This window comes from Pleurodeles waltl, chromosome 10 (assembly GCF_031143425.1).
Source record: "Pleurodeles waltl isolate 20211129_DDA chromosome 10, aPleWal1.hap1.20221129, whole genome shotgun sequence".
Lineage (NCBI taxonomy): Eukaryota > Metazoa > Chordata > Amphibia > Caudata > Salamandridae > Pleurodeles > Pleurodeles waltl.
Genome location: NC_090449.1, coordinates 928,840,001 through 928,859,087, shown reverse-complemented (window position 1 = coordinate 928,859,087; position 19,087 = coordinate 928,840,001). Strand labels below are relative to the sequence as shown.

Genomic DNA, 19,087 nt, shown 5'->3' with positions numbered 1-19,087 from the left:
AGATGCGCAACCTCATCTGGTGAAGCCGGTGCCTATGGGGCAGAGGAAACAAACATGAGATAACCGGGTCCAGAATATTAAATTCCGGTAATTCCAGACCCAGAGACATAGTTCAACTCAGAGTTCTGAGTGTTGGCCGTCCACGCGCAGTTACTGCTCCAGGTGGAAAACCGGCACTAATACGGAGGAATCACGTACCTTACCTTACCCTGTGACTTGGCATTAAAAAGGGTACAGCGAAGCCTATTAATTAATTAATTGGTAGATCCGAGTGGGGAGCTAGGTGCTAAATAGAGGATGAGCCACAGAACGAGGGGAGGTCAAAGGGCAGTGAGGATTCTATGGTTATATACTACTTGTTCAACTAATAAATACTTCTAACCACAGATTCCTCACCTTTAAAGTAGATGCCAAAGCAGTCACTCCCCAAGGGAAAGGCTGATACTTGCAAATGTACTTACCTGGAACAAGATCTTTTTGGTTCTAGAAATAAAACAACAAAATACATTTTTCCAATCCAAATACATTGGCCTGGAGTTAGTCATTGAGTGTGTGCCTAATTTATTGACTGTGTGCATACAACAAATGTTTTGCACTGCCCTCTGATAAGCCTAACGACTCAACCACACTACCGCAAAAGAGAGCATTAGTATTATCTACTTTAGCCTCTGTTAAGCCTCTGGGGAACTCATGGACTCTGTGCACACTATGGGCCTTATTACGACCTTGATGAAGGGGTTTCCGCCGTCACAAATTTGGACGACAACCCGTCTGCCGTGTTATGATCCCATTATATTCAATTAGGATAGTAATACGACAGACAAGATATCCGTCACACTTGCGATGGAGGAAACCCCTCTGTCAAGGTCATAAGGCCCTATATCTCTTTTTGATATAGTAGATACAGAGTCAGCTTCCTACAAAAATGTCAAATTCAGAAACTGCAAAGGGTACAAAAACAAGCAATGAGAATCTGCCTTACCTTGAGAAATATAAACCCACCACATCTGCCCTGATGAATTTTCATTGTTCTGCATATGGCACAGAGTCCTTGAAAAATCTACTGCCCACTCGCTATGGCGAATCATATTTTATCAGGTCGAGCTATTTTTAGGACCTACTCGCCCCTTCTGGCAAGTTGCCAAATAACAGGTGTCCTTTTCAGTCAGAAAGTGAAGGAGCTATAAAGACACCTTTAAATCTTGTTCTTAACTTGTCTCGTTTGCTCTGTGTATAGAGACAGAGGTCGAAAGTCTGTTTGTCTTCTTACATATTTCCTTCTGATTGCCGAGTTCCAGGATGTTGTAGGGTGAATTGTTCATGGGCTTGCCTTTCAAAAATCCCTAGACGCCACGCGTAAATCCTTTATGTTTGTCCAGCCTGGGGGCAGTTTTGTTACCACCTTGCAGACTGACCCTGTTACATGGATTATTGCACGACTGCTGATATGTTTTACTTGCAGCGAACTACTTTTTAGGTTGAGCATAGCAGCGCCCAAGCACTGCTTTTCAGACATGTTGATATTTATGTGGGCTTTTTACCACGCCTACTGCACGCCCATCACTGTCACTCGAACATGGGCTTGCCTTTCAAAAATCGTTTGTTGTCATTAGTAAATGCTTTACGTTTGTCCCTCCTTGGAGCAGTTTTGTTACCGCCTTATCCATCGACCCTGTTACATGGATAATTGCACGACTATTGACATGTTTGACTGTGAGCAAACATCTTTTTCCTTTAAAAGGAAGGCGGGTTGGGAGCACACTGCCTCACATCCCAGTCGAGCTCGCCCCTTTGCATCCTGGTAAATGCAGTTCAAATTTCACGCTTACTTGAAAGTGTCCGAAGTTTTTCACTAAAGTTAGTGCAGTCATTGCTGTTCATCTCTATACACGTGTTTCGGGGTAGTTGCCCCTCATCAGTAGAGAGTAGAAGGCATCAAAAAATATCTGGGGTTGCTGGAAATGCTGCCAAAATCGTCTCAGGTCTAGTACCACTCACAGGCTCACAGGTGCGTCTCCAGAGCTCGTCAGCTCGATGGCTCAAGGGAGCCTTTTAACAGGAAGGCGGGTTGGGAGCACACTGCCTCACATCCCAGTCTAGTTCGCCCCTTTGCATCCTGGTAAATGCAGTTCAAATTTCACGCTTACTTGAAAGTGTCCGAAGTTTTTCACTAAAGTTAGTGCAGTCACTGCTGTTCATCTCTATACACGTGTTTCGGGGTAGTTGCCTTTTTCCTTTTGTGTCTCTCCTTCCTGCTCATGCTTATAGCGGCCGTGGCACTTTGTATTGGCTCGCTTAGGTCAACTGTTTTACTTTTCGTTTTCAATTTATGTGCCAAGAAATGTCCAGTTGGGAATTTAAAACGCTAATAGCTCTAACTCGAGCAAGCGCACGACCCACCGCATTGCAAGTGCTTGTTTCTTTTTTGGTCTCTACTTCGTGCTCATGCCCGCTATGGCGTGTTGAATCGGCTCGCACTGCCATCCCATCAGCAGCTCCAACCCATCCCAAAGTTTCCTGTTCGTATCTGCCCATCTCCACCACCCCACCCACATTGTTGCTTGATATCTATAACCACTCTCTTTAAATGCAACTTGCGTCAGTACACTTTCGGTCACTGTAGACTCCTAAAAGTGTTTTCCTTCATTAACTAATAGGAGCACCTAATTGCATTGAACCCATCCATCGTTCCAGAGATTAAAAATTGACACAATTTCTCTCTGAGTCATTTCCAGCAAAGAGGCTATATTTTCAATTATGGTGGCTACGTGAGCTGAATGGGTGTTACGAATATCGACAGCTCATAGGAAGGTCCATTCCAACAATAAACAACATTTCAGGTCACATTACATCGCTTCACAATGCGTCAGACGATTTGTCTATCTCTTCCATGTGTTCAGCAGATCAAAGGCACCAATTTTGCAGTGGTGCCTCCTGGGACTCTTGGTTCAGCACTTTCCATTTCCTTTCAGTAGCTTGAAAAGCCAGTGTTGCAATTCTGGCGCATTTTGTGTGATGCCATCGGAGTCACTGGAAGTTCCTGAAAGCTCGCGTTTGCAGTCTGTGGCGGTGTCGTCGTTCGAAGGCTCTATCAGCTCAGTCTTTTTTCCACACCACTGTGTGTGTTGTGTTCTGTTTTTAACTTTAGATTCTTTCTTTGGCCATGCACCCCACATGGATCTCTCATGATCCTCATGGGGTCCCGGTCTCATTGGCCGTTGTCGTTCTTAATAGGGGCCCCTGCCTTCCCGCGGCCTCCCTGTGCATCTTAGTGACACTTTTCGTATCCTGACAGAGGAGGAGAGCTAGACCTTGCACCCAGTTCCCCGTTATTGTTTTGTGAGCGAGGAGTCATGCCCCGATCCCTGCGTACTTTGTGTTATGTAGTGTTTGCTGTAGGGAGGGTAGTAAGGAGTGCTACTTCTCTTTGTAACCTGCCACCGCCTCCTGTGTGTCTCTTCTGGTCTCGTTTTTGTTAGCCATTTTGCACAGTTGCCTCTTTTGAAAGCTGTCACATGGCGTGTACTCTGCACCCTTCATGTGCCCCGCCTTGGTTCGCGAATGGCGAATAAAATAAATAATGGAAATATTTTCATTATATGCTACAGATAGAGGAAGACGGTAAATGGAAGTTCTTTAGTCATATGCAGGACCATAGAATTTTGAGGCAGAGAGGACCAAACTGTGTGGCAGGGTTGACCAATTTATACAGCAAGAAAAGTCCAGTTATGCATTTACAACACCAATAGCTCTAACTCAAGCAAATGCAAGACTTATTGCATTACAAATGGTTGTTTGTACCTCTGTGTGAGGACAAAATATTTAAACAGAATGAAAACAAATCAGAACTCTTTACTTGGTAATGTGCAAAGGATAAATATGTTTTCCGAACTCAAATTTTCACAGATTGTTACTATGCTATATAGTTTTATCAGAAAACCTGCAAGACACTTCTAGCACATTTACTGTAGAAGTGACAGTGTGCTACCACATCACGCTCTAGTAATATATTCATTAAAAGTGAGTGTTTAAACATAAACTGAGAAACACTCCTGCGCTGGTGGCGATGCTATATGTAAACTAAGAGGTAAGCCATGGACCATGTGTCTTCTATATGTGGGCTAGATTTGTATTATACATGAAGCAAACGTTTAGTGTATTTAATCAAACAAACGGTTCTTTGGTACAGCAGAAATGCTGGGCTCACATATTTGAAGGTGCACTCATGAGAGAATGAAGAAAAAGTTGAGTCTGTAAACTAAAATATTTGCCTAGGATCATACAATTTGAGATCCATAAACGGGTTAAGCATATTACAGTTAGGTCGAGTAGATTATTCAAGTTACTCAACCTGCAGGTCTAATAACATTTTTAAAGATTTTTTTCGAGGCCTGACACAGGATCAATTTTAAAACATTATACACCATGCACAAAGCTGTCGCTATCTATCTTTTATATTCTGCCATCACCATACCAACCGATATGGAATTTAAGATCAGCCAACGCATCTCAGCTTTTTCAACATATGTGCAAAAGGCTGAAATCTAGAGGCAAAGTGTTAAAATTTCTAGGTCCACATTTTTGGAATGATCTGTCAGTCACAGTGAGAAATCAAGAACACTATTACTAGTTCAAGAAAGACTTTAAAACCTTCCTGTTTAATGATTCATTCAATGTATCCCTTGCTCAAAATCCACCTGTTAAAACTAATTATGTCCTTTACACGTCGATTCTCATTGGTTAACCAGCCTAATACAAATGAACTATCCTTTTCTTTATGCCAGTTGTTTATCCTTTGCAAGATCAATCCACTTCAGCTTTTCCTATTTCTTTTCACTTAGTATTCATTTATTTTTTCATGTTCACATTCCCGTATAGTGATCGGCAGTGATTGCTAAAAGAAATGTAAGAACTTTATAATAAAACTCCATAAATACACACACACACACAAATATAAATAAATAAATACATAATTAAATAAATAAATGTGCAGGATTGATAAAAATGCCATACAGATTTTTAGGCACCAACCACACTTACTAAAAATCAAACCTGCATTTCTGTATTTGAGGCAAACCTATTTTTAAGAGCAAAACAAAGGCATGGGGGGATTTGGGGGAATTCGAGAGAATTGATTAACAAACTTAAAAGCATGTATTTGATAAAAAAAATTGTATATTTTTAGGAAACAATATGCGGATTGCACTTTTAAAACAGTTCAAGCAGACCGTTCTTGCTCAGTTGGGGAGACGTGTTGCTTATTTCATACTGACTTTTTTTCAATTAGGTTTCTGCTGGTAACCCTGACGGATTGCAGAGTTGGGAATCCTGCATGGGGGAGGCCACCAATGCAATCTTGTCTGAATTGGTCACCAGTTTAACACTGGCAATACTTGTTAGTCGCTCTGGGTGATTTTTTTATTAATCAGAAGTAGCTCCTCGTATATAAAGCGTTGGAGGTCTGCTCCATGGAGTAATATGCTGAAGCAGATCAAAGCATAAAATGACAGTCATGAGACAAATCTAGAAGGCGGCGACTATGAAGTCATATGGAATAGGACATGGTGATTCCACATTGAGGTATAAATCTCTCCTTTGGTGCCAGCTACTGTTTTACCATTACGCTAAAATGTATGTGGACTTTTTAAAGAAATGCCAGCATATTATCATCAGTGCTGATGAACAATTGAAATATTTCTTTCATAAATTTACATTAGTTTAAAAAAGCCCAAGCTATACTATGTAAGCAGCTTTTAGCAGCATATGAGATGTCAACTTGAACTGTAACGAATTACAAAAATAAATCTTAGCAGATGCTACAGTAATGGATGTATTATATATTGGTACTATTGGATACATAGAACCAATACAAATCACTTAATTTGCAAATAATGAGTACAGCAGACTTGCAACTGTGATCAACACTCAAATGTACTTACCCGATCACAAAGCAGAGAATATAAAAGGCCAAGTAAAATATTGCAAAGGGTCCAAACGTTATAAGAAACAGAACGCCACCAAGAAATCCCCATCCCCATATGGAAAGACTGGCCTGGAACAAAGAAAACAAAACAACTTTTCAAAAACAGTACAGTGAACTGAAAAAACAAGCTTTGATGCATTTGTTTACCAAACTCAAAAATAAAATAGTTAGGCTTTTTGACTATTATTGAGTATGCGTATTTTATTTGCTTTAATCATTCCAGGTATACCATTAAAATAATTCTCTACTACACATGTGTATTCCACGCATTGCTCAATTATGGGAACTCGTGTTGACTTGGTGAAATATTTGCACCCCACCAGTCTGGCAACAATCAATGTGAGAGAAGGTAATTAAACTAGAGAAAGTTGGTTCCAATGAAAACAGCAGTGAAGAAAATAAAAGTGTGATAATACTCAAAGTGACCACAATTTTGTAGAGCTGGCTGAACTGTCACAGCTCTGGTGTCTCTAATTGAAACCAACATTTGCAATGCAATAGGTCTCGCATTTACGTGTGTTGGCGCTCTTGGCGTTGTAAATTTGTATCTGGACTTTTTTGTCACATAAATTTGTCAACCCTGCTGCATAGTTTGGTCCTTTTTGCCACATAATTTAAGTGGCTCCTCATAAAACTAAAGGGACATTAGGCCTACTGTAGGAAAATGGCTCTCTGTTGCAGTTACCCCCACTTTTTGCCTTATTTTGATGCTGACTTGACTGAGAAGTGTGCTGGGACCCTGCTAACCAGGCCCCAGCACCCGTGTTCTATCACCTAAAATGTACCATTGTTTCCACAATTGGCACACAGATAAGTCCCTTGTAAAAGGTACCAGTGGTACCAAGGGCCCTGTGACCTAACACATGCACACTGCCATTGTAGATAATGTGTGTTGGTGGGGAGAAAAAGGTAAAGTCGACATGGTATTCCCCCTCAGGATGCCATGCCTACAAAATACTGCCTGTGGCATAGGTAAGTCACCCCTCTAGCAGGCCTTACAGCCCTAAGGCAGGGTGCACTATACCACAGGTGATGGCATAGCTGCATGAGCAATATGCCCCTACAGTGTCTAATTCTATTCTTAGACATTGTACGTGCAGTGTGGCCATATTAAGTATATGGTCTGGGAGTTGTCAAAATGAACTCCACAGCTCCATAATGGCTACACTGAATACTGGGAAGTTTGGTATCAAACTTCTCAGAATAATAAACCCACACTGATGTCAGTGTTGGATTTATTAAGAAATGCACACAGAGGGCATCTTAGAGATGTCCCCTGTAATTTACCCAATCCTTCAGTGCAGGACTGACTGGGCTGTGCCAGCCTGCTGCTGAGAGACGAGTTTCTAACCCCCTGGGGTGAGAGCCTTTGTTCTCTCTGAGGCCAGAAACAAAGCCTGCACTGGGTGGAGATGCTTAACAACTTCCCCTTGCAGGAACTGTAACACCTAGCAGTGAGCCTCAAGGGCTCAAGCGTCATGTTTCAATGCCCTAGGGCACTCTAGCTAGTGAAGATGCCCGCCCCTGGACACAGCACCCACTTTTGGCGGCAAGTCCAGGGGAGATAATGAGAAAAACAAGGAGGAGTCACCCACCAGTCAGGACAGCCCCTAAGGTGTCCTGAGCTGAGGTGACCCCTGCCTTTAGAAATCCTCCATCTTAGTTTTGGAGGATTCCCCCAATAGGATTAGGGATGTGCCCCCCTCACCACAGGGAGGAGGCACAAAGAGGGTGCAGCCACACTCCAGGATACAGTAGCCATTGGCTACTGCCCTCCCAGACCTAACCACATCCCTAAATTTGATATTTGGGGGCACCCCAGAACCTAGGAAAGGAGATTCCTGCACCCTGAAAAAACAAGAAGGACTGCTGACCTACAAGCCTGCAGAGAAGGAGGAAGACGGCTACTGCTTTGGCCCCAGCCCTACCGGCCTGTCTCCAACTTTGAAAACCAGCAACGCATCCAACAGGGACCAGCAACCTCTGAAGCCTCAGAGGACTGCCCTGGACTAAAGGACCAAGAAACTCCTGTGAACAGCGGCCTTGTTTAAAACCAGCTACTTCTTTGCAACAAAGAAGCAACTTCCAAAGACTGTACGTTTCCTGCCGGAAGCGTGAGACTTCTCACTCTGCACCCGACGCCCCCGGCGCCCCCGGCTCGAGATTCAGAGACCCAACACCTCAGGGAGGACTCCCCGGCGACTGCTGAACCGTGAGTAACCGGAGACGACCCCCCTTGACCCCCCCCCACTGCGACACCTGCAGAGAGACTCCAGAGGCTCCCCCTGACTGCGACTGCCTGTAACAAGGGACCCGACGCCTGGAACCAACACTGCACCCGCAGCCCCCAGGACCTGAAGGAACCGAACCTCAGCGCAGGCGTGACCCCCAGGCGACCCTCTGCCTTGCCCAGGTGGTGGCTGTCCCGAGAAGCCCCCCTCTGTCTGCCTGCACTACCAGAGTGACCCCCCAGGTCCCTCCATTATTTCCAACCTGAAACCTGACACCTGCTTTGCACCCTGCACCCGGCCGCCCCTGTGCAGCTGAGGGTGTGTTTTGTGTGCCTACTTGTGTCCCCCCAGTGCTCTACAAAACCCCCCTGGTCTGCCCTGCAAGGACCGGGGTGGGGCAGTTTACCTGCTGGCAGACTGGAACTGGAGCACCCCTGTTTTCGGCACCTCTTTGACCTCTGCACCTGACCGGCCCTGAGCTGCTGGTGTGGTAACTTTGGGGTTGCCCTGAACCCCCAACGGTGGGCTGCCTATGCCCCAGAACTGAGACTTGTAAGTGTTTTACTTACCTCCTAATCGAACCTTTACTTACCTCCCCCAGGAACTGTTGATTATTGCACTGTGTCCACTTTGAAAATAGCTTATTGCCATTTTTACAAAGACTGTATATGATATTGCTTTTATTCAAAGTTCCTAAAATATCTAAGTGAAGTACCTTGCATTTAAAGTGTTTACTGCAAATCTTGAACCTGCGGTTCTTAAAATAACCTAAGAAAAGATTTTTTTTTTTAAATATAAAAACCTATTGGCCAGGAGTAAGTCTTTGAGTGTGTGTACAACAAATGCTTAACACTACCCTCTGATAAGCCTACTGCTCGACCACACTACCACAAAATAGAGCATTAGAATGATCTACTTCTGCCACTATGTTACCTCTAAGGGGAACCCTTGGACTCTGTACACACTATTTCTTACTTTGAAATAGTATATACATAGCCAACTTCCTACATCTACCGGAATATTTTTTCAAACAAGACCCTTAAACACAAACTACTCCCAGGTACAAAACAAAAGTTCTTGCCATAAGAGCTTAAATATACACTGAATGATGGCTTTGGTTATTATTTTGGAGTCCCTAACTAACTTAGTTAGACTGAAAGAGCATGCTGTGGTGAACATTTTGAAAGTGGTTCCATTGACCTAGGACCACCACAGGCTGAGTTATGAGAAAGAATGTTTTATAAAAGCAATGCCATGCAAAGCATTATGGGGTGGGGTTCCAAGTGCCGCGAATATTGTAGTATGTTGACTGTAATGCTCAGATCAGCTCCAAGAGGACACCATAATAAAAATAGCTTTTCCAAAAACATGGTCATGAAACCATATAATTAGCCCTTAGAGGGCATAACCACACAAAAACAAAATGGCAGAAAGTAATGCAGTGCAACCATACATTCAGCTCCTGGAGGACGTAGTTCATTACACATTTTCAGGGCTACCAGGACTACTGCAATGATATCACAAACAAGGCCTTTGAAACACAAACTACTCCCAGCTGTAAAACAAAAGTTCCAGCCATGAGGGAGCTAAAACAAACATTGATTGGTGGGAGGGGTTATTATTTTGGGGTCCTCACTAATGTAGTGTGGGGACCCAGAGGTAATCTAGCCACGTTCTGGTGAACGTTTTAGTGGTGTTCCCATTGTCCTAAAACCACCATAGGCTGAGTTATAAGCCCCCTAAAGGGCATAACTACATGAAAACAGAATGGCAGAAAATAATGCAGTGTAACAATATATTTAGCAACTAGAGGGTGTAGTGCATTACACATTTTCAGGGTAAACAGGCCTACTGCAATGATACTACAAACAAGTCCCTGAAAACACAAACCACTCTAACCTGTAAACAAATATTCCAGCCCCAAGAGAGATTAAAAAGATACTGAATGGTAGGAGGGGTTTTTGTTTTTATGGGTTCCCACTAACAGTGCGGGGACCCAGAGATGACATAGACAGAAAGAGTGCGTCATGCGGCACGTTTTGGTGGTGGTCCCATTGTCCTAGGACCACCACAGGCTGAGTTATGGGCAAAAATGTTTTGAAAAAGAATGCTTGCAAAGCACTATGGGGCGAGTTTCCCTGAGTGCAGTGAATATCGTAGAATCGGCTCTCCCGCTGTGCCGGGAAAGCCACTTTGTTGACTTCTGTGTTTTTATTTAGGTAGAGCATTTACCAATTACAAGAGTATTTTGAAAGCCATGGAGCACGAAGGCGAGAGACAAAAGCAAAATTGAAATTACTCCGATTAGCTAACAATGTTAACAATGTGACGAGCCCTCCAATACCGCAGATCGAGTCTGCACGCTTCGCACTCAAAGCAACATGGTTGCCATGGAGCGCAAAGGGGAGAAGCAAAAAAAAACAAAAAAAAAGTTATTTGCCCTCCTAAAAGTATTTCGGCAATCATGCAATAATCCATGCAATAGGGCCAGTCTGCAAGGCGTAACAAAAGAGCCTCAAGGCGGGACAAACGTAAAGCATTTACCAATGACATCAAGGGATTGTTGAAAGGCAAGCCCAGGAAAGAACAAAAGTGAAAGGCGTGAGATGAGCTTGTTTAAAGCCCACAGAATAGATTACAACAGGTTGAAAACCATATGCACAGGCAACAAGAGAAATAACTAGTGTATACCACCTCAGACCAACACCTTTCCACCTTGCACAATCACAGTTCATCAGAGCATGATGTGATTACAAGCATACAGAATAAGACATTCAGCCTAAAGGTGGATAAAAGATGATTCACCAGACTAATAGCCAGCTTGTTTAAATATTGAGTAATCACTGGCCTAACCAGATGAAACCCGCTGGAATGTGCGCCAAAGAGGATGCTACTGTATAAGAAAGCAGGTCAATGAAGCCCACGGAAGCAAAAAAATATCTTGGAGAATCCAAACTGAAGAAACAAACTGTTTGAGATTCTTTTACGCACAGCAGAACCTGAGCACCTAAAGAGTTGTCCCATGACACTGCGACAATACTCTAAATATCTCCTCATCTCCTTTATGTAATTGGAGGTATTCTTTTGTATGTGCCGCTAAGTAACACAGGTCTCATCTAACAAGTGCTGTGAATTCAACAGTCATGTGTACTGCGTACTGCCAATGGTGCTATGCATTATAATTCCAATGATGGAATTATCTGACATACCACTGAAGAAAAAATGTATGCGTCTATCTATCTGCATCTAAGCCATGCACAAGTAGTCAAAGCAGGAGAACGCATGGCGGCCCATTTAGTATTAAGGGTACACCTTCTGCCTCGGGAGTCTCTCCTTCGAAGCATCAGTCAACCCACTGACTCTACCAGACCTCCAAATAGATAACACCCTAACCCCCAATCTCCACCGTCCCATCGGATATTATACTATTTCAGTCATTGTTTAAGAGCTTTTATTCAGATCATCATGTGCAGTTAAGTTAGCAGTTTTTTTCTTTTCTATACAGTGTTCCAGCAAAATAATCCAGTTAAGTAATCCCTACCAGGTGTTGAAAGTACATCAATATGATTTCCTGTTGTCACAACAAATCCAGGAAGGAACATCTTTTCTAATGCCAGTTTCAAAACAAGAAAACATTATTATGTCTAAAAACACAAGAAACAAAAGACAAAAAGCCTGTATGGCATTAAGACAAAAAGGATGCAATAAAAAAAACCTGTTCTGCCATATTCAGGACAAAGCCATTACACATATTTTCAGGCAATCCACAATTACAGTGACTTCAATCGATTTCTTACACTTGGAGTGGAAAAAAGGTAGAGTTAAATAAAGAAGAAACACATTCCACACATCCATCCAGGGTATTACATAAGTATCTGTTATTTACCAATGCTCACTAATAAACAAGCATAACAATATATTCCCAACATTCTAAAAGTCTGATCAGTTTGTCGTCACACAATGTTCCAGTGTACTGCTTTTTAAATAAGAGCAGCAATATGTTCACAGAGATTTACTTAAAAGCAAGAGCCCTGGTAGAGTAGAGGGGACGAAGATCAACAAATGGGATCTAAATGAGAGTCCAGAAGGGATGGGGAAGAAAACGAATACAAAGGGAGGGAGAAAGTAATGAAGCTAAGAGTGGGGGTTGTGGGGTGGTCGTTCAAAGAGAGAGTGTTAGGAAGCCACAAGGTTAGAGGAAGGAGACCACCAGAGAGAAAGGAACCACCAAGGGTGTGGGGGGGGAGGGAGTGATCACAATGGAGGGGGAAGAGACGACGAGGGGGAGAGGGTAAGAGACCAAAAATGGGGGCAGGGGAAGACCACAAGGAGGGAGAAGAATGACCTAAGGGAGGCAGCTCTGAACGAGAAGGAGAGGATTACAAGGGGTAGAAGCGGAGTAGTTACATGATTGTGAAATGTGAAACAAGAGAGGGATGAGGACACAAGTGGGGGAAGAGGAGGAAGTGGAAAGAAGGGAGAAAAAAAGAGCGATGCCACAATGAGGGAAAAGCAGGAGGTCTGTATTGGATAAGAGGATGCTACAAGTGAGAAAGAGGAGGAGACTGCAAGGAGAGGAAGATGACAGTGACAGAAGTGGGGGGATGAGCAGGGTGCATGAGGGAAGAAGAGGAGACTGCAAGGGTAGGAGAAGGAGGCCAGCAGGGGAGGAGAAGACAGCAAGAGTGAAAATGGAGAATAGCCTGGGGAAGGATTTTGCTTATGTGGTGAGAAGGAGGAAGCAAAAAGGGGGAGGATGCAGCCTAGTGGGAAATGAAGGTCACAAGTGAGAAAGAATGAGGCAGCAAGGGAGTAAGAAGAGGTGAGAAGAGGCAGTGGAGGCCGCTTGCAGGATGTAGCTGCACGGGTTAGAAGAAAGAGGCCTAAAGAGGGGCTGGGAAGAGGGGGCAGAATGGGAAAGCTACAAATGTGGGACAGGAGGCAGCAATAAAAGTGCAGCCAAGGAGACTGCAAAAGAAGCAAAACAGGAGGGGCTACAAAAGGGGAGAAGGGTGTAAAGGGAGGCAGTCCTAAAAGAAGAGGAGGAAGAGGCAGCAGAATGAGAAGGAGGCAGCAAAGCAGGGAAAGTCCACAAGTGGGAGGAGTCCACAAGGTAGGAGAGCCCTGAAGAAGATTCAGCATGTGAGCTGCTGCAAAGACAGAAGAAGGGTGGTAGCAAAGGAAGAAGACTGCATCATCCTCCCCTTTCTTCCCCTTTTTTCAAGGAGAAGACGCTTCAAGAGATAGAGGCAAAAAGGGCAAACAGCATAAAGGGTAAAAGTCACGGGTGCTATATAGGGTTGCAGTCATATAACAAGCATGGGCAAAACCAATAGGTTTCGCCTAGGTGAGACCAATTGGTAATGTCAATGTTTATTTAAAGATGTTGTGCAGCAGCGCGAGATGTTGTGCAACATGACTGAAAGTAACTAAAAACAAGGTGCTACGGTGTGGCCAGCAATGACCATGTCATAGTGCTTTTGGTTTACTTTAAATCATATTGCACAGCAGCCCGAGCTGCCGTGCAACATCTTTAAAAAACATTAATAAAGCCACATAACTCTGTGCAAGCTATTTGGCTTTGTTAATATCTTTTGAAGGCGATGTGGCGTTATGGTCAAAAATGCGCCTGCAGTAGTGGACAACCAAGTTTGAGTCTCCGCATCAAATCAACATCCAGAGATTTGGAGCAAATCACTTAAAATCCCCTTCCCTAAAAATAAAAATGAATGTGTCCTTGTGTAAAGTAAATATTGCTTGTGCAAAGCGTTCCAATACCTTTGGGGTCCAGTGTGCGCTATATTAACCATCTGCAAATGAAATAACGAAGAGAAAAGCAACAAGTGGGAGGAGGGTGGTAAACAATGGCGGCAAGGTGAGTGGATAAAAAAGAACAATGCAGCACTCCAATACCTTTGGGTCGAGTTTGTACTATGGGAGAGACAGGGATAACAATGAGGACGAGAGAGGTGGTAGCGAGGTCTTGCAAACTCAAGCACTATATAGAAGTGCTAGGTTTAGAATAGAAAAAGTACCCCTACCACCAGTGGCCAGTAAAAGGGTACTGGCTGCAGAGACAGGAAACTGTACTTCATCCAGGCTCCATGGACGACCGGACAGCCGAAGTGGAAGAACAGAAATTAGAAGCAGGAGGAGGCCGTAATCAATGAGAAGCAAGGAAATGAGAGTGACGTGGGAGGCAACCAATGGTGAGTGTGAATAATAGTAAAGGGGTGGGGTCTCTGAGCCTGTTTTAAGCCTTTATGTATTCACAACAGCTTTTGCTGACAGCGCATGGGTGTGGTAGGTGCATGGGCATGGAATTCCTGTAGCCTGACGCCCAGGAAATATTGTCTGGGGTCAAGGACAACAAGTTTTCATGTTTATTATGTCCCCCCCCCCCGCAGCACAAACCCTTGTTTGAAGTAATATTAGTGTCTGTATTTTAATGCTGTTCAAACTTGTATTTCTGGTTCATTAAAACAAAGCTTTTATTATTAGGGTGAGCGCTCTAAATAAATGTTGTAAGGTCACACTGCACTACTGACAGTGGCTCTAGTAAAAAGAAAAAAGTGTAACCATGAGCCTATGTTCAATGCTTTCAGAATGCTCTTTGATTAGATAGAAAATGTTTGCACAACTTGTAAGCAAGAGAGATGATGCTTTGTTTTCAAAAAAAACTATTCATAAAAAAATGCAAATAGGAAAAATACGTTTTGCTAAAAATTACTGTGAAATCTTAGGTACTATTTCTTTGAAGCATCATTTAGTAAAATGTGTTGATGCATGCTAGTATTTCCAAAAAATAATAGTAATGGAAAATCACTCTTACCATTTTCAACATGATTATGGAAAACATGAAAATAAACAAGCACTGACAAGACCAAATGATCCAAAATTGGTTCTCAGTCTTTTGGTTTTGTCAATGCGTGTCTTGTTTGACCATTCCTTTTGTAACACTTTATTGTTGTGGGAACTGCCTAACCCTCACCATTGTTTCAAACACTGGCAAAAAGCAAAACAAGTTTTTTGGTCTCAAAAAGCACACATTGCCACAGTAGTTCCTGGCACTGAACAAAACTACTTTGTGTGTCATTATGCTCCTTCTGAAAGAGCAGAATGCTATCACTCACAGTAAGGCCAGCTGATAGATAAAGAGAGAAACAGGATTGTAATAAAAACAAAATGTCTTGGTTAACACCAGATCTACTTAGGGGCCCAATCCTTAAAGAAAGTCACAAAAGTGCACCCATAGTATATGTCTTTGAATTAGTGGCTTTCATGAAACACAATTTTACAGAAGTAGACCAGGAAGTCCTACTACTAGAAATTATTTGTGAACTGTATTTTAGCAAGGGGAAATTATGCACGTGTAGAAATTTGCTCATGCAAAAATCTTTTGAGTGTTTACAAGCTCACTTTCCCTCTAACCACTTTTTTCCCAACCCTGGAAGAACTTTTGCTCTTTTCAGAAGTAAATGTCCAACCTTTCTCAGTATGGGAAAGATTGGAGAAGAGCTGGTGGAAATCCTTAAAAATTGCAAGCTAGTAGGTTTGCACAGACTCAAAGGCATTCCAGCCCTGGAACTACTGCTTACTGATTCCTTCAGCCCCACCTAGTATGTAGAGCTGTGACAAAATAAGGAAATAGCTATAGTAGGGCTGGAACTTGCTAGTATTCAAGCCCTAGTATAGTATTAGAACTGGCATAATCAGAGAGGCTATTATCAGAGCTCTTACACAATCAGATTGCTGCCATAATTTGTTGCTGCACTACATGGAACCAAAGGGACAAGTAGAGTTTTTTTTACAGGACAAGTAAATATAAGAAGCAACCCGTCCCATGGGCAAGTAGATATTTTATTAAATTCCACACCCCTCTAGGTAAAACCTAAAAATGAAAGACAAGCAGACATTACTTTACGAAAATATTTGATTCAATATCAGCATGGTTTGATGGTTTGAACCTCCACTTCTAAGCAAAATTGATACATTTTGCTATCTTAAAAATGTGGACTGTGTCTGTTTTTTTACTCACTTTGTGTGTGTAGGTGTAGGCATGGTGTCCAATGCCATCTCAAAAATGAATTTGTTTTGCTTGGAAAATTTGGAGATCTGATTACTAACACTCCGAAATGCCTTGTGGCTCAAGTCTGACGAGCTGCATATTTGTTTAAGACCCCCTCCAAAATATTTATGATTCCAGTCTGATTTTCATTGGGGTCCAAAGCACAAAAAAGTATACATCAAGAGTGATAATTATGACATAACCCCAGTTCCCTTTTTGAAACTTCCTACATTTGCACAGTGTACAGTGTCTCCTAGTTAACTGAGGAGTTCTGATTTTAGCATGGCCAGAATCAGATTCTTGCAAAAAAGACTGAAAAGGAGGGGGCAGGGGTGTGGAGTTTGAAAAGACCCGCAAGTGTGGCAAGGAAGAGAAAGCATGGAGGAAGAAGATGAGGCACGGAGTTGGGAGGGTCAGACTTGAAAAAGCTACAAGGGTCAGATGCAAACAGAGCAGAGATGAGAGGGTGAGAAATATCAGTGGGAGATTACACTGCTTGGCGATCGGGCCAGGGTATGTGAGAAGGAAATCTCTACCAGGAGAGAGGCCATAAGTAGGGGGAGGCCACTAGATAGCACACCACGGGAGAGGGAAGTGGAAGCATAGGAGAAGCACATGAGCATAGTGAGATCCACACAAGGAAAGGGGGAAAGAGCAAGGGAGAGGCTGTGAACTTGAATGCCACATTAGTGTGACTACATTTTCAGTTAACAATAGATCAATATTTATCACAGCATACTTGCACTGGACCAATTTATAATGCCTGCAACACCACTTTTTAACTGGGTGATGACTTCTCCAAAAGGTGGCTCCCTTGTTTTTTAAGGTGTCAATGAAGAATTCTAACTAGTTAGAAGGGGATGCTATTTTACCAGAGCACCATAGAAAAAAACAGTTCGAAGTCTCAAAGGGGATGTTTTGTTCCAGACGTTACCTTGAAAATGTGATCAACTGACATCTGGATATGAAATTATGTTTAGCACGCTATGGAGAAGTTTGCTGAATTAGATCGTTTGACCTAGAGTTCCTCAAAAGTATTTGTTTTGTAGGTTAATTTTTCAGACGGCCTACATGATGTTGAGCATAAACTGCTATTCTAATTTTAACAGATATGAATTATAGCATGAAATAGAAATGAAACATTTTCCTTACCATTTGGAGGGTGTTGGTCTTCCTCCAGGCCTAGCAGGCCTTATGTGGCGTAGTGTTCAGGAGCTTTTTGTTGCCCCCTCTGAGGAAGCATTCCCTGGAAATAAATTAGATTTATTAATTTTGAGGAGAACATTGCATTCTAGGTAAGTACACCGACATTGAGAGAAAATGAAGCCAAACAAACTTTTGAAACTGTAAAAAATGCAATTCAACAATGGTGAAAAGAGCTGCAGTAAAAATTGAAGCACTGCCAAATGAAAATAGTATCTCCTTATGACTGAAAATACATGTTACAAATAGAAATGTAAGCTGCTGCTGGTATAAGTCAAAAGTATCAAAGGCAAGCGATCAAGCATTATCAGGTTTCTTGGTTGGCTGAGTAAATAAAAAGCTTTTAGCAGGATTTAAAACACATAGATGTATGTTATTAATACTTGCATAAACTAATCTTGCATGAACATGCATCAAAAATAGCCTTTTCAAGATCTCTCCTTAATTTAGGGGACCTATCCTTCAATGTTTTCCCAATACAGTAAGATGTCACTAATATTTGTGACACACCAATAGAATGCAAATGGACCTCCTTCATGCCCCCATGGCCCTTGCCTCCTCGCTCTCATGGTCAGACGTTTCTATCAATACTCAGTTTATTCTGAGTCTGACCTTCACTCTGAGTCTGCACCCTGCCAAGCAAAGCATGAATAGGAAGGAAGAGACAGTACAGCAACATTCTGTTCAAAGAGCAGCACAATGAAATATGCTGGAGGAGAAGTGAACCTTTTTCCATTTCCGTCATTCTATTCTGAAACTATTTCTGTACCCTTCTTATGGTCCAACTGGCTGCTCATCCCCCTTAACAGAACCTATAAAATAAAACATCAGCTCTGAGGATGTCAATGAAAAGTATTAACTACTGCTCTGCTGAGCCAAACGTCAGCCTTGGTATGGTGCGAATACTAAATAGTTTAATAGGTCAGAAACAGAGCATTTTCCAACTGGCAAATGTTAACTAAAGTGATATAACTTAGGACCTGATTTAGATCCTGGTGGCGGGATTACTCTGTCACAAACGTGATGGATATCCCGTCCTCTGTATCGTCACAGATAATACAGGATCATAATACGGCGTATGGGATATCCGTCATGTTTGTGACAGAGTAGTCCCCTCCGCCAGGATCTGAACCAGGCTTTTAGTGCCTTTGGTACAGTTCTAAGTAGGCAAGCACCCACTTGCATGCACAAAACAACAGCTACAACTGCGCCCCACACTGTTTACTAATAGACTGACCAGGGAAAACAAGTGCTGAAGGACTACGGGAATTACATTGACAAAACATTGAGAAGAGTCTGCATAGCTACAGTTTTGAGCAGATAACTTATATTTGTAAAACTACAGTGTCTTTTCAGGTCTCTATCATAAATGCTAAAACTTGAAGTAAATGTAAAAATCCATGCACTGTATGAGAGCGACATGGATAGGAGCGGACCTGAAGGCAACAGAGGAGATCATCCTGTAATGGTGCGCATTGAGGGAAGGGTTTCTCCTTTTGCTTAGGCAGGCACTGGCCTGTGAAAATTTGGTTCTGTGTAACCGGAGGCAAATGTGGGAAACCACAACAACCTTTAAAAGCTGGGGGAGGACACAAGGAAGGT

The 19,087-nt window shown here is 42.6% G+C and overlaps 1 protein-coding gene across 6 annotated transcripts in view; it reads right to left on the bottom strand.

Annotated features, from left to right (window-relative positions):
* SNX13 (sorting nexin 13) overlaps positions 1-19,087 on the bottom strand; it is a 587,891-nt gene that overhangs the window by 482,760 nt on the left and 86,044 nt on the right. For all 6 annotated transcript variants that reach the window (XM_069211703.1, XM_069211707.1, XM_069211702.1 and 3 more), the window contains exons 3-4: positions 17,435-17,528; positions 5,940-6,052 (exon numbers count right to left, since the gene is read on the bottom strand). In XM_069211703.1, coding sequence (XP_069067804.1) covers positions 5,940-6,052; positions 17,435-17,437 — 116 coding nt within the window. In that variant the 5' untranslated portion in view covers positions 17,438-17,528. The remainder of the gene's footprint in view (positions 1-5,939; positions 6,053-17,434; positions 17,529-19,087) is intronic.